The following is a 16,060-nucleotide window of genomic DNA, read 5'->3' on the forward strand; positions in this document are numbered from 1 at the left end:
CTATAACGTGTAGCATTAAATCCTGGTGGAATTAGCAGGCTAGCTAGCTAACTAGGGGACAGCTGGCAAGTTAGCTAGCTTGCTAATTCCACCGTGCTTGAATGCTACACTGGTTACAGAAAATGAGCTGGACTGCGGGCCGGTGGCCAGGGGTAGTTTTGGATATAACTGTCCCTCCTCCTAACTTCCTCCTGCTCCGAAGAAGGACAAGCTACCGAGCTAACTAGCCAGTCATCCGTCTCTGGAGCTGGGTCCGCTCTCTTCCAGGCAACACTCTTGTGTGGTCACCAGGCACGGTATCCTTATACAAAGGTTGGTATGATACCTTACAAAAAGCTACTGCTCATTTCTTGTGATTTTTCTTACGAAAGTCCGGCAGCGCTGGATTTCCTTTAGTCACAAACATACTGTCTTTTCAAAATAAACTTCCGTCTTCACAAGAAACAACTGAGTTAGGTTTAGTAGAGAAAGCTACTTGGTTAGTTTTAGGAACAGGTTACGAAATATTGGTTTAGAAAAAGAGGTGGTTTGGGTTATAATAACAAAGGAAGTACCGTTGCTTAAGTACGGAAGTTATGTGTCAAATAAATCAACGTGGACTTCTCGTTTCACATGCGGCACAAACAGCGGTCTCCTTGGTGAAAGAACGTTTTTTGCTTGACAGGTGAATGTCCATTCTACTACTATTCTATTTCTATGGTCATCATTGTACCGGTCTGATGTGGAAACAGCAGACAGGGACAGCCAGAGACAGTACTGTCCAATCAGCTCACTCTGAGGCTGTTGAAAAGGGAAAAACTGGTACATACACCCATCTAAACTTGTCTTTTGAAGCTGTCCTATAAATCTCCGAGACATTCGTGGTGTGGTAATGCTATGACTCAGGAAGTTTTGAAGGCTGATGCTAATTATCTTAAAGGGATTTAAGGGCATAGTTCAATATTTTGGACAATGCCGTTATTTGCTTTCTCTCTCAGAGTGAGCTGGGGAACAAATGAATCAGAGGGGAGTCCTGACATAGTAGCTGAGTATAAAGGTTAGAAGCAAGTGACTACTTGTCATAGTAGTAGTCATAACAGTGACATGTCAAAATGTTACCATGCAAAAGCCTTTTAACACAGTGTTTCTAAATTGTGTTGTCTAGTCTTTCTGTTTGTCTCCACGCACGAAAAGAGAAATGCTAACTCAGGGCTTTTTGACAAACAATAGTTCACCCATCCGTCCTGTTCTCCTGCACAGCGTCTCAGCTTTAGTACGGCTTGTCAGATGCGTTCGCTGACCTCGTTCTGTACAGGCATGATGGCACCGAACCCAGCGACCTCCCTGAGACGACAACGCTGTTGTTCGTCAAAAAAATAGTTCCAGTACAGAACTCTATCGAAAACCACAAATTTTTACATTTGTTGTACAAACATGTGCTTATTAAATCTGTTAGTTTGTACATTATTGGGTTGAATATCTAAATGATGTATTTAACAGAGTGTGCAGTGCAGGCTGCAGAAGGAATGTTTTTTGTTGTGAATGGAATTATGTGCGGGTGGGAGTCATTAATATGAATTTAGTAAAGGTTGAAAAACATTTGACTGCACTCTTGTTATTACATAACATCTAATGTCTTTCAGTACCGCTTTCTTTCCGTTTTTTCCCCCATCCTCAAACCTGCTGCTATATTATAAAAAGGCATTTGAATACTTCTTAAAACTTACTTTTGGATATATTCCCTTTTTTTTAAAGTGTGGCAGACAGCGTGAGTGCAGTATCTGCTTGTTAAGGTAATTTTATTCTCTGCATATTGGTTTTCTCTGTGAGACGTTGGAAACTGATTATGGACTGTCCTCCTGTTCTCTGCAGGCCACAGATAATAATGTTCTGGATCAAGTTTGTCAAAGTCTACCCAGAGTAAACAAAGTTTGTTATTCTTGTCCCAGTGTGGCTAACCTGGCATAAACCAATTTGCATAATCACTCCACTTTCTTTTTTCTCCTTAACTTGTTTTCCCTGTTTAGTTTTTTTTCCCTTCAGTCTTTTCTTCTTGTTTTGTCCTTTTTGTTGTTTTTCTTTCGCTTGCCTCTCTCTCAGAGGTATCGATGTGTGAGAGACAGAAGGGTCTGCATCTTAAGGTTGTTTAATGCAATTAACTTGACCACTGGGTTTTCAGGGTGTTTGTGTGTGTTTGTGTGTGTGTGTGTGTGAAAGAGAGAGAGCCAGACACAGGGAAAGGAAGTTAACATCAATGGTCTTGCGCGTCTTAGTCTGTGTGTGTGTGTGTGAAAACGTGTTTTTGTGCCCTTCTTCAACATCAATGGACAAATTAAACTTGTGTGTGTTCGTGTGTATACATAATGTACCTCTTGACTCCCTAATTTTCCAGACCAGTGGTTGAATCATGTCGAATCATGTTTGAAGTGGAAAAAAAAAACAAAGGATCTCCTGGGTCCTCTTTATTAGCTGACACTAGAGTAAAAGTAGCAGCAGCTGAAGTTGACTGACGTGATCCTTCTCACCTCTCTTATTGTCCATCTCTCTCTGACATGGTCATGGTGTCTTGAAAAGGCTTGGTGTGCTCACGTTTGCTGAAGAATGTCCCCTTTGGTAATCTTTAAGAAATAAGCGGTTGTTCCAAACCAATCATTAGTCTTTAACTTTAACTTTAGTCAGTGGCAGGCCATGTATTTTATACCTGCTGTCCTACTACAGTTGAACCACCTCCTAATAATCTCATTATGACGCCACAGCTATGGGTTATTATTTATTTCTAGGGGTGTAACAATACACGTATTTGTATTAAACCGTTCGGTACGAGGCTTACCAACCGAACAATACGTTTGAATAATACTAGTGCATTTGGAAAATGCAGAAGCTTAAATTGTGGGAAACATTCTTTCAATGGAGCCACTGCGCTGAACCTGGCAACCCACCCAACATCACCGACAACGTGCTGTCTGACACGCCCACCACGGAGGAACTACATAGTACTCTGGTGATGCACGCGTGTTCTGGGACGCACGCTATGCTAAATTAGCTTAGCAGGAAAACCAACAGCAGCACACGCGCTGAAAACTCTCCCTGCAGCGTTTAGCTGTTCGTCCCTACTGATTCAAACAGGGCTAAAGCAATCACCACACTTTCCCCATGTCTCCAGACCATAATTCTTGCTTTGTAAAAGAAAACAGATTCATGAATACGCACATGGCGGGATGCTTCGTCATTAACGGACAACGCATATAGTCAAAATCAACGTAATTAACACAATGACAAGAACAAACTCACAAGAACCAGTCACATATCTTTATATGACAACAAAGCATGACACATCAATCCAGCAACACTGCAGCGCTACAACACGTATTCCACCGCACACTGAAGAGCACGAGCCATTCAAATATTATTCACATCAGAGGGAACAATATTCACCATATCATAAAAACGACACCATAGACAAATGAACACAGTAGTAACGCTACTAAAGATGTAAAAACACAAAAGCACTTCACTTCCCTACATTTGCCGCTTCTTTTTAAACCTTAGCCAAAAGTGAAGGGTGAAGGGTTCCCAAGCAAGGTGCAACTGATCTGGTGTGTCGTGATGTAATAGCACCTGAGGGCAGTGTATCTTTGTATGCATGTTGTTCAGCTCATCTGACAGTGTGGATTCCCTGCATGTGACCTATTTTATAAAGGTTTCTCGCTGTGTATTTGAAGCTGTGTATCACAGTGATCTAAACCTGTTCCTGGTTCAGCTGCTGATGTTCAGCTGCTGATGTTCAGCTGCTGATGTCATGCTTGGGAACTGAATACAATTATTGAAAAATGCTTGCGCAATAAAAGACAACCTACTGCTGTCCACCCTAGTGTCTCTATCTATGATCGTGAAAAAGATTTGTTATTCACTCAACTATGGCACTGCTGTGTTAGTGTTGCAGTGTAGAAGGCTGTATGCTACACTAACAGTGACGAACATTACAGCATCACAGAGCTGCTGGCGTGGGCTAGATACTCTTATTCTTGTTTATTTTGAGAATTTGCTTTTGCCAGAGTGATTAGTGAACTGCTATAGAAAATGGCTAATATGAATTAGTAATTCTCCACAGGATTATATTTCCCTATTATATCGCTGTATCCAGAGGATATGTGTTCATAGTGTATCACAGTATTTGAAGGGTTACTTCAACCACACTAGACGAATGAATAAAATCGCCTCGGTAGCAAGTGGTCACAGTGCAACACAATGATGTTGCTGTTGGTGGCACACAATGACATCATTATGGATATACTACAGAGGTTATTTTGAGGACAATTGTCAAAAACCCATTCCCATTATTAATCACAATGTGTTAATGCTTTTGTCTTTCAGGTATAATAATTATTTTAAAGTGCAAAGCATGTCTGGGTAAAATCCATATTATACAGCCAGTGTCAAAACACCACAGCTGTTCAGTATTTATGTTTTTTGTAAAAGAATAATTTTTTAATAAGACTTTCAACATTAGGATGCTCAAGTTGTGAGCCGTAACCTCAGCGGGTCAAAGAAATGTAACAAATATGAGGCAAATAGATAATGCATGATGTTGATCTTGCTTGTACTATGGAGGGAATCTCCTATAGCGCTACACTTCATGATACAAGTGTAACCAGATCAGTATCTCCCATTGATTACCTTGAGTGTGGTGGCCAGCCAAAGTTTATTTTGTTCATCCAGTTTCATAATTAATAGAAGTATAAAGTTACATAAAATGAAAAGCCCTCTGAACTGATTGGATTATAGGAATTATGACCCTTGTCCGTTGGGAGGAGGACATAGTGTCACAACGTTTGCATAGAGAGGAGGTCAGGACACAGCCTCTTGTTTCCTGCCAATAGTCAATGTTGGCTTTGTGACTTAAAAGCCGTGTGTGAACCCCAAACCGTGATCTTGTCCTTACCAAGGGCAAATGACAAGTGAATATGTTGGGGGTAGTTAACCGCCTGAACATAGCTGCCCTTTACCATCTCAACACCTGTAGAATCAAATAGAGTCTACCTTACATGAATAAAAACACAAAGGAGGCCATCGTATTTGACCAATGATACACCAGCAACACCACTGACCACGAGTCTTCTTCGCTAAACGACATAATATGCTGCTTGTCATTTCCTTCCTCAACGACCCACTGGAGTGTTCTCAGACCTGACATCCCTACTGACCGCTTTGTCAGTGCTTTCCAGAGCAACTATATACGATCAACACAAAACCATCACATCCAGTGTGTTAAGGTTAGCGGGAGATCGCGGTGATAAATGAACCCACATTGGCTGTTAGGGTGCAGACGGTCGGCTAAGAAGTCTCTTCTGTCAAGGTCAAAGCCGTGCAATACATTGAAGCAATAGACTGGAATCTGAAGAACAGGATCCTAGAATATGTTCGTGATAGTTTAGAAGTAATGATGGCTGACATGACTCATTCAATTTATTTCCATCATCATTTAGCAGTTGTTCGGTTTGCCCCGCTGTACCTGCATGCTGTCAAACTTCATCAGGGTGCTTTTGAGAAAAACATCTTGTCTCTAAAACTGAATTTTAACCGTCTTCGCACCTAAGGTGTGAATTTTCACAAAACCTTCTCAGTTCCTCCTCTGACATTTAGACACAATTTTTACATCATCACAGCTTGTGATTAGTGTGTTTTTATATCTGTAAAACAGAACTTTAATTATCCTGGTTTGAGAATGATCTCTAAGGAAGCAAAGGCAACCTGTTTTTAATCTTGCAGGTGTCCAGGTTTATCTCTGAATCACTGTGGGACTTCACTAAGGCCGGTCAGACCTTTGAGATGTATTTGAGAAACTTCATTTTTCCGTAAGAAAGCAGGTTAAGATTGAGTTTTAGATTTGATCAGAGTTGAGAGAACATGTTCAGCCCCAACATTCAGTCATCTACATCACTGACTGACGAGGGAAAGCTATACCGGTACCACCATACATGACTTTTTCTTTCTTAAATACTCTGCACTGATCCCAAGTACCATGAGATGGTTTGGGGGATGCAAACCCAGGCGATGTGTGCTAAAAACTGCGATCATGCATCTTTAAAATACGGGGCCGTTATTGTAGCAGAACTATTTACAAATGTGTGTTGGAGAGTTATGTAACTGTATCTCAATCTGTGTTCACATAAGATGTGTTAATGTGCAAAGGGATCTGCCAATGTGTATTTAGAATCTATTTGTAATCAGACTTGTCAATGTGCACAAGAGTCTCTCCAAATCACCTCACCTCCGCAGCTATAGCAGACTGCTTCACCGGGAGAATAGCGGGGCGGCAAATTCATTAAGCGATACCCATTTACAAATCTGGTTACACGGATTGAATTACAGTTACACAACTCTCCACAGACGTTTGCAAACTGTTCTGCTAGGATGACGGTCCCATATTTTAAATGGAGCTTTAACTTTTAAATAAATGAATTCTGCCTCACAAACACACAGGATATTCTGTTCTTATAATGTTGTTTGTCCGTCTCTGTCTCCTGCCATCGCTCTGTCTCGCGTTCTATTTAAGTTGCAGAGTCATGTTAATAGTAGGTGTCTGTGTGTGTGTGTGTCTGTGTGTGTGTGTGTGTGTGTGTGTGTGTGTGTGTGTGTGTGTGTGTGTGAGAGTAGTTACCTCATGGAGCCCATCTGTCTTTGGAGAACAGAGCCAATTTCACAATGAATTAGGAGGTGAGACTCTAACTAGGTCATGGGCCCTTATCGCATGCACAAAAACACACACACACACACACACACACACAATATGTGGTGTGTCAAATTGAGAAAGAGCGAGAGAAAGATGGAACCGGAGGAAGAGAGAGTGAAAGTAGAAGAGAGGATGAACAACACTAAAAGAAAAGAAAGGGAGGGAGAGGCAAACAGAGAGGAGGAAAGAGAGGAGAGATAGGGGGAGGGAGGGAGGGAGGTGGAGAGACAGGCTGTAACTGATGTAGACAGTGGGTTGGAAGGGAAAACAAAGAATCTTTTAATGCATCCTGCGTCCTAGAGAGAGAGGGTGTGAGCGTGTAAAACAGTCATGCAGGGGAAGTAATGTTGCATTAGGCTTAGCATTATTCCAATGAGGTTACAAATATTTTGCACCACCGCAAATCCCCTCTATTTCTTTGTCTCTCTCTCTCTCTCTCTCACCCTGTCTCACGTCCCGTCTTTCTCTCTCTCACACACACACACACACACACACACACACACACACACACACATACACATCATAACACAGAAATTCTCAGCAGTGTTAAATTTAGCCTGAATGCTGTGTACTTTGCTAACACACATTTTACTTTGAAATGCCTCTGAAATATGGATGAGACTTTTTTGATAAATGGCTCTGGGTGGAAAAAGACGAAGGAAAAGAGAAGGCGAGAGAGAGAGAGAGAGAGATTATAATGTGAATTGCTTGGGACAAAGTGTGCAGCAGAAAAAGATTAGACAATGATGTCACCCACAGGAGATTTGGAAAACCAGAGATTTAGCGGAACAGAAAGGACCGTCAGGTAAGTTACAGAGCACATCGTAACGACAGTGACATAACTTTAAAAGCCGGGACAATGGAAGACGAGGTCAATGAACAGATAAAAGTGGAGTTGAACAGATGTTAATTCGCTGTAGATGGCATGAACTGAGGCAAAGCAGAGTCAGTGTGAGTGAGTGTGTTTCAGTCTGTGCTACAAAAAGCTAAGATTCAGATAGTAAATACAGGTGGTACGTTGGTTTGTGTGGCACATAAACACTAACAGTTGAGTGTTCAAATTTGCCCAAATCTGAGGTGGCAAAAGACGCGATGTTTTGCAATCAGCGTTAGCGTTAGATTAGTTACCAATGAACATCGCCGTCACTATGCACTTTTGACTGCCAACTGTTTTTCCAACGACAGTTGCTGGCACTAGCTCCAAAAGTCGTGAAGCGATCCGGTCGCCTTTGCGACTGCGGCGCCAACGATAGCGCCACTCGGATTGTCTATGGGGGCGAAAGGTTCTCTATTATCACTTTAAGAAATAAATCGCAATACACCGACGCAACTACAGAGTCAGCAATGCCTCAATGTAACTGTAGGAACACATGTTTGAACAGAGCTTAGTTTCAATGCAGTGACACGAAACCAGGGACAATATTCAACAACCTGGAGTGAGATTCTTTTTTGGCGGGGGATCATGATGTATGATGTTCATTAAAGTTGAATATTTCAGGCCGAGGGAAACATCTGCTATAAAATGCAACGACTATGCAAGTTCTGATTTAATTCGTCAATATTTTAAGATATAGTCTCTGAGGTTCGTGTCTCTACCTCGAAATAATGAATGTGAATGTCGCTTCATTGCTGTGGACAGCTTGCGTTGGGGCTACTTCTTTCAAAATCACAAGAGCAAATAAAATGGAAGCTCACAGATTCGTCTGTACACAGTTATATCTGTCGATTTTGGGGAAGAGGCATTGGCATCGTGTTACCTTTACACTGAGTCATTTGATCCGATGTAAAGGACTCACTTTGCTACTAGTCAGGTGGGAAGTTGGGAGCCATGTTGGCTCCATGAAAATACTCTAAAAATAATAACACACACAGATTCGACTTCATGCTCTACTCTGGTAGACATTACTCCACCATTTCTTGCATATAGTGATTGAGCAAAGTACACTAGCGACAGTGATCTAAACTGATTTGCATTAATTATGTCTTGCATACAAGCAATGTGCTACATGTTTCTGTGGTGGTTTTCTGGCTTGAATCCAGCAATAGAGTGATAGCATCTCTGTCTCTCCATCTGTTACACTGTAAGATGTTTCATGTCAAATTAACAGAAACTTACCGCCAACAATTATCTAGTAGTTACTGTATTTCATGCCACAGTAAACTAACTGTACAACTAATGAAGTACAGTATTACACAGTTCATTTCTTCCATGCTGAAGTACAGTAAGATTCTGTTATTTGTGGTCATACTTTAGAGAAAAATGTTTATTAATGAAATCATTTATTTTACAGCTCTATAAGCTACAAAATATACCACTGTATTTATCACAATAAAATACTGTTATTTAGCGGTCGGTGTAAAATAAGAAAAGGGACAACTGAAGAAAACGGCATAAAAAGTAGAAAATGTATTGTGCGATTTGAACAATAGAGTATTAATAATACAGAACAATTATACAACACAATAAACAGATCTGTTCTGAATAAAGCGACAGAACAGGCGACAGGAAGCAAAAAAACAAACTCTCCCCCATCTTCAAATAAAAAGCTGTCCTTGATATAATAAGTAAGTGATACTTAACTTTAGTCTCGCATGATCATCATGCAAGACTAAAGTTAAGTTCTTCCCCAAGAATAAATCATCTCGAGTCTGAAGGAAAGTTTCTTCAGTTCTGATGTTAAAACTTACAAAAAAAACTAAATATTGCACTTAAATCAAGGACAGCTTCATTTGAAGATGGGGGAGAGTTTGTTTGTTGCGGTCAGTCAGTATTCACAGTCATATTTTCCCACATTGCAATGAAAATCTGCAGTAACATACTGTTAAACATAGTTTATACAGTAAGAAGCGGTTTAGAAGACATATATATATAGAACTGTGAAAACAACAAAAAAAACATTTACAGTGTAGTTTATAGTTTAAATTGACATCTTTTCCCTCGTTCTCTCAACGTTGAACCTTGAAATATAACTAGACTAGACGGGCCTACAGCCATGCCGGCGGCTCAATGAGGCTGCACTTAAGCACGGCTTTGAGCTATATGCCAACATGCTCACAATGACAAGAGACAGGTTCTCCATTAATACCCTCCATCTGCATTTACTGTATTGATATTACTCTGCTGTTCTTTCTATTTGTTTTTTTGAATCCTGATTCTCTTCCTGTGTGTTCCAGTTCATTTTGGACTTGTTGAACAAGGTGGTCAGGTTTTCTAGCTCTCAAAGCGCTTTAACACTACATGCCATCATTCACCGCCATTCATACACTGATGGAAGGCGCTACCATGCAAGGTGTCACCTCACCATAAGGACTAACTAATCATTCAAACCCAGTCACACCTGGCAGGAAGAGCCTGCAGGAGCAGTTTTGGGGTTAAGTGTCTTGCCCAAGGACACATCGACATGGACTAGCGGAGCCGGGAAGCGAACCGGCGATCCTCTGATTGAAGGACGACCTGCTCTACCACTGAGCCACAGTCGCCCCAGTAAGCTGCAGTAAGAAAAAGTAGAACCACTTGTAGAACTAGTAGTATCTATTGGGATCCTAAGAACACTACTTGCTAAAACTTTCATGAACATTTCATTACACTAATTATTTTTACTGAAATTGTGTAATGTGTCCTCATTAATAAGCTTCCTGTCTTCATGCCGTGAAACAAATCTGTATATTTTAAAGCCCTTATGCAGAGGATGCGAACATTTCTGACATTTCTGATTTCTGACTACTAGTAGTAGCATCAGAAAAACAAAAAGACTGTAGTAGATAGTAACGTTTTCATTTATACCCCTCCTCTGCTCTCCGACGATCATGACCTGGGGAAATTAGGCCGAGCAGGATATAGGTCATTTCATATCTTGAAAATAAACCTGCAATATTGTGATACATATATATATATATATATATATATATAAACAAGATTGTTAACTCAGCCTAAATGCATTTTTTTGGGGGCTTATTTATGAAGTATCTCACTTGCATAAAATGAAGTTGTGATTTATCGAACGTCTTTGGAAAGGCTGGTTTAACAATTTAATATAATATAAAGTGATAGCAGTAAAAATGGTCAGGTACATTAATTCAAGCACAAATTTGCTCTTCTCAGGATTTCTAGATTCAGCATATTGTTTATTGGGTCACGATGGTTTATCATTTTTCAAAGGTGGGTCCCAAGACTATACACATATATATATATATATATATATATATATACACAGCGATAAATAATTGACTTTTTTGTTGACGCACAACTGCTGGAGCAACATAAATAAGAGCTGCAACTCTCCTCATGCTCATTCTTTGTCTTTTGGTGGCATTTCTAGAGCGTCGTCTGTCTTCAATTCCCCAACTCGTCTGTGTGCATTTCTAACAAAAAAAAATAAAAATACCTCTCTGACATTTCTAATTCTACTTTATTTTTTTGGGCAAATTAATTAAAGTGTCCTCATGACAAGCGATAAAGCGTGGCGAGCGCTGCGCCATTAGTCTAGACCCGAGAACATCCCGGGGCTAATAATTGACAGTATGAACAGCATTGTAAACACAAGCGATTACCCCAACGTTCACAAAGCCGACACGTCCCTCGGGTGCAGCGGTTAATTAAAAGCTGCAAATGTTTAAAAAAAAATCTAACAGTGAGAAGCTTTCAATGAAGCACATTGAGAGGGTGACATTTAGAATACATCCAGGTTTTTTCCTCAATCTCACAGCCGACTTTGGGTCTATTTCCAACACTTCTTTTCAGCGGAGTGTGTTTTTTGCTGAAATCAACATCATAGCCAGCAGCTGATCTGCAGGCTCATGCCCGTGTCTTTTCTTTAATCTCCATTTAATGTTGAAAGCACGGCGATACAACCCGCCGCCAAGAGACACAGACCTAACTGCAGGATGAAGGACGGAGATGTTTTAGCCGAGGGCCTGGCACGCACTGACGGATGTTTTTAAGGGCTGGTTTCACTGGAAATCGTTTACAGTGTGAGCGTGCTGTCAGAAATATACGGAGCTGAGGTTCAACAAATTCCCCGTTTGCACCACGTGAGAGAGAGAGGAATCCTTCACGGCAAACGCTGCTGCTGGGATGTTGGAAGTACCGTGACACAGTAAAAACTCACACAGAGATGCACAGCGGATACATGCACAATGAATATATTCACGCATGCAGATACACACAGAAATCTCGCTGTGGCTCACGAGCGCTGGCTCGGAATGGCCCGGAGGATTGGCCCGAAGCTTTGCGTGTATGTTTGTGGAAACGGGAGAGAAAAGAGGCGGGAGAGAGGGAGAGGAATGGAGAGAGAGAGAGGCTGCATGAAGAAGGAAAAGAGATATTCTGGCTCCCTAAACAGGCTGAGATAAATTGGCCTCCCAACAGTTAGCGTGCGCAGCATCAGGCTGACACACACACACACACACACACACACACAAACATCTTCATGCTTCTATTGCTTCACTGAGTTCTTCTGTCCCCATATGTTAGTTTGCTTCTCTGCTCATTTCTGTAACTTTTCTGATAATGATCCGAAAACAACAGCACGGGGATACCACGGGAGGTAGACATGAAACTTCCTTGTGTATGAAAAGACCAATCAAATGTTTTGTCTATTTTTTCCCCATCACTTCTGCTACCTGGATTTTTTTAAATTTGTGTCAACTTGAAAACACAAGTTTTGCTGTATTTTTAGTTCCAGGGGTTAGCATACAGCTGTCTCAGCTGCTTCCTGCAGCAGCAGCAGCGGTTCTTCACTCTGATCTGAACTCATTAGCTTCTCCTGACTCACCTCCAGCCCGCCTCGTTCTCCCAGCACCCATCTGCCACCAACCTCCTCTTTCTCAAATTCATTCAAAGTTTGGATTTAGGTTTTTTCGAATGTAGCTTGGATTGTCTGTGGTGCTGTCGTGCCCAGATTGCCCCGTTAATGTAGATACATGCAGGATAATAAACAGTGTTTTAACCATTTGCTATGTAAAGATATAATGGCTGTGGCTGCATGTTAGCTGTGAGATGCCGGCCATGTTGAGAGCCGTTGCAAGGCAATAATATTGCTCCAAATCTCGGATCTCGCTTCTTAAAATTTAAATATTAAATTGCGATCGATTTCTGATTGTTTTGTTACTTGTAGACTAGTCTTAGTTTAAACTCCTGTTTAAACGTCAAGCATATTTGTTGTTAGGAACATTCCTAGTATGCAGTGTAGGTGGTTGTAAAAGAAGTGAATGAATAGGAGTCTTCTGCGGGTGTTTTTATGGAAATATGGATTTTTCTGAACAATTTGAGGAGGGCCTCTGGTTTGCATGTTCCACATGTCAGGCGGGTTTGTCCATGGTCAATGTGGACAAGCAGCAGAAAAGTACTGTATTTAAGGAAAAACACAGCGCTATAGTTCTGTAGACATCTCTGTAGCACTTTATATCTTCTGATTCTCATTCCATCAATTTAATAAAACACAGCAAAGCTCTGCATGCAGGATACAAAGTGTTCAGCAATGCTTTAACTACAATCTAAGAGATGTTGCGACTCAACGCGGGAATCATCAGGAGCTATTTCCTTACACAATAAACAAAACTGGTAGAAAATGTGGTTGTCCCACATTATCTTCCTCCATGGGAGAGTAGATGAAGGGAAGTGAGGAAAAGTGGCTCCGAATAATTCCTTGACGAATGAAGCGATGCCTTCGTATCGACTCCACTGAACAAAAGGTTGCCGTACATCTGAACCAAATCACAAGGTGCACGATGAAAAAGACCCAGACTTTGGTCCTGGGATTCAAAATGTAAGAGATATGGAGCACTAAACGCATGACAGCATACTCAAAGGATATTGTTCAAGGAGTATCCACTTTTGCTCTATGCTGCTTGTCATGGCACACCCATTATGTCAGACTAGAGAATCAGTTTGTGTGTGTGTGTGTGTGTGTGTGTGTGTCTGTGTGTGGGTGAGGGAAAGTGTCTGAATGTGTTAAGCAAAGGCAGGTTGCATGTTGTGTGTGTCATTGAAAATAAGCACACAATGTTGTCACCAACATGCACTGTGCACATGGCACAATGTCAAAACTCAAGCATGCACGTGCACATAATCAAAGGGACACACGCACACACACACACACACACACAGCACAAAAGTGTAGATGCAAGTCAGCTTAAACTCCGAACAGCGAAGTGCAGATGTTACTGCCGAGTCGAAGTTAAGTCAAAAGCCAGCGAAGCTTGAAGCAATGTGTGTTTAATCTGGGAATAAAACAAATAGACCAAACGCAAATACACAACACGGTGCCATGAATGTAAATGCACTCTATTGTTTTAGAGCAGAGTTGTGTTTTGCAAAGAGGAAACTTTAAAAGTGCTGCAGTAATGATGAATGATGTATTGCTGAGTCGAGGCATCTGTCAAAAAATAATGGATGCTCTGGAGTCACTGAGAGATCCATTGTATATTAAAAGCAGCCAGAGTACATATTTCTGTCATGGTTTGAGTCCACGCTCCATCTCTGATTCGTCAATTTACCCGAAACCACTCGGGTGGAGTGGTGTAATGCACATATAATTAATCAATTCTGTAAAATAAGACAGATTGAATTGATACTTGATACCCAAGTAGCCGAGTGTTGGCATATAGAGTCTGCCTGACCCAATGGACACCCAGGACCTTTACAATTCACATGTTTGTACTGTCAACCAGCAGTCGACAGATGCCATCCTATCCTATCTGTTTGTCCGTAGTCATTCCATCACAACCCCATCCTATCCTGTCATAGAACAAACGACAACATGTAAAACATTCTTAATTATCATTGGTAATGCCTCTTCTTCTACTGCCCATTTACCTTGTGGTGTCGGGGACATCGCTTGAAAATTTGTCATTTTTACGCTGACAATACCCGGCTGTATGTACCAATGTCACTTGGGGGGAAAAAGTAGCACGAAGAACCCAAGTGGACACGTTCTCTCAGGGAGTCCCCAGAACGGTTTGGTCTGAAAACGCCTTCCGTTATCAACAGACATGACCGGATTAAGTGCTGCATGTTAGACAGTTTCCTGCAACTTAAAAGACTATTAATCAGCGATCATTGTTTGGCCTCCTCAACTCTGTTCAACACAACATTGGCAGTTGTCAACAAATGTTACCTTGGGAGTCAAACTGTGTTAATGCTAAAGTCAAAAAGGTTAAAACAACAGTCCAAAAACATCTTTATCTCCTGACCTTGAGAAAAGTATCCATGCTTTATTTGATGCCGTTCAGACTACTGCAACTCCATTTATTCGTGTCCACGAGTTCTCTCATGATTAGTTACTATACAAATGCAGCAGCAAGCATCTTAACAAATTAAATTAAGCGAGAACTCATCACCCTTTATTTAGCCTCCCTTCACTGGCTTTCAGAATTCGTTTCAAAATTGTAATAATTACCTTTGGGGATACATTAGGCCCAGCCCCGAAATACATTTGTTAGCTCCTTAACCCCTTATGAGTAGGACAGCAGCCTGGGGTCCTCCGGTGAGGGTCCCCTGGTTGTCTAACTAGAGGCTTAGCCGTGATTTAACCATCATCAGTCCCTTTTTTATTCAATCCTATCTTCCAATGTCATGTTCATGGTCATTCAATGCTTTCTCATTCTATTGTATAGTATCCAGTCCTGTCCAAACTCTAACCATTCAATTGTATCATTCCCTGCCCCATTGCTATGTTTTCAAAGATCCATCCATGTTTTTTGGTGGGACCGTCCATCCATCCCTCCATCCCTCCATCCATCCCTCCATCCATGAACCGTGTCCTACCTGTAACTTTGAGCAGTGTTGTCCGCCGCACCAGTCTGGATCCATACTGTAACTCACAGGTGTAATTTCCCCCGTCACCCTCTTCCACCTCAGGAATCCAGACGTTTGTAGTGTTAACAGTAATGGAGCTTCTCCATTCAACCCGCTCGCACTCCTGACAAGACACACAGCCTGATCAAGTTACAACAGTCTACAGATGACTTAGGTATGGTTACTCTGATCTTATTTGTGTGTCGTACCTTATACCAGGTCATCTGCGGTTGCTTGTATGGGGCCAAATAGTCTTCTATATCAGGACAGGTGATCATTTTGCTATGGGTGATCTCAGCTTTCTTCAGATGTCGGATTTTGCTGCTGAAGCATCTCCCCTCATCCCTCTCCTCCACAATCATGGACATGGACACTTTCATGCAGTATGTCGAGTTCCTGAAGAGATTACAAACACAACATTGGAAAAAGTTTTTATCATGTTCTATTATTATTTCTTCATCCAAGAGCTAACCACAACAGTGACACGAGTCATTCCGCCATTCGTCAAAAGCTGGAACTTTGTGTGAAAAGTGTAAGAGCTGTTTTCATGG

General features: G+C 41.3%; 1 protein-coding gene across 1 annotated transcript in view; it reads right to left on the bottom strand.

Annotated features, from left to right (window-relative positions):
* il1rapl2 (interleukin 1 receptor accessory protein-like 2) overlaps positions 1–16,060 on the bottom strand; it is a gene marked incomplete at both ends in the record, with an annotated part of 315,353 nt that overhangs the window by 100,772 nt on the left and 198,521 nt on the right. Inside the window, 2 exons of the mRNA XM_079167780.1 lie at positions 15,480–15,633; positions 15,719–15,905. Of these exons, the coding sequence (XP_079023906.1) occupies positions 15,480–15,633; positions 15,719–15,905 (341 nt within the window). The remainder of the gene's footprint in view (positions 1–15,479; positions 15,634–15,718; positions 15,906–16,060) is intronic.

Source organism: Pholis gunnellus (genome assembly GCF_910591455.1).
Source record: "Pholis gunnellus genome assembly, chromosome: 10".
Taxonomy (NCBI): domain Eukaryota; kingdom Metazoa; phylum Chordata; class Actinopteri; order Perciformes; family Pholidae; genus Pholis; species Pholis gunnellus.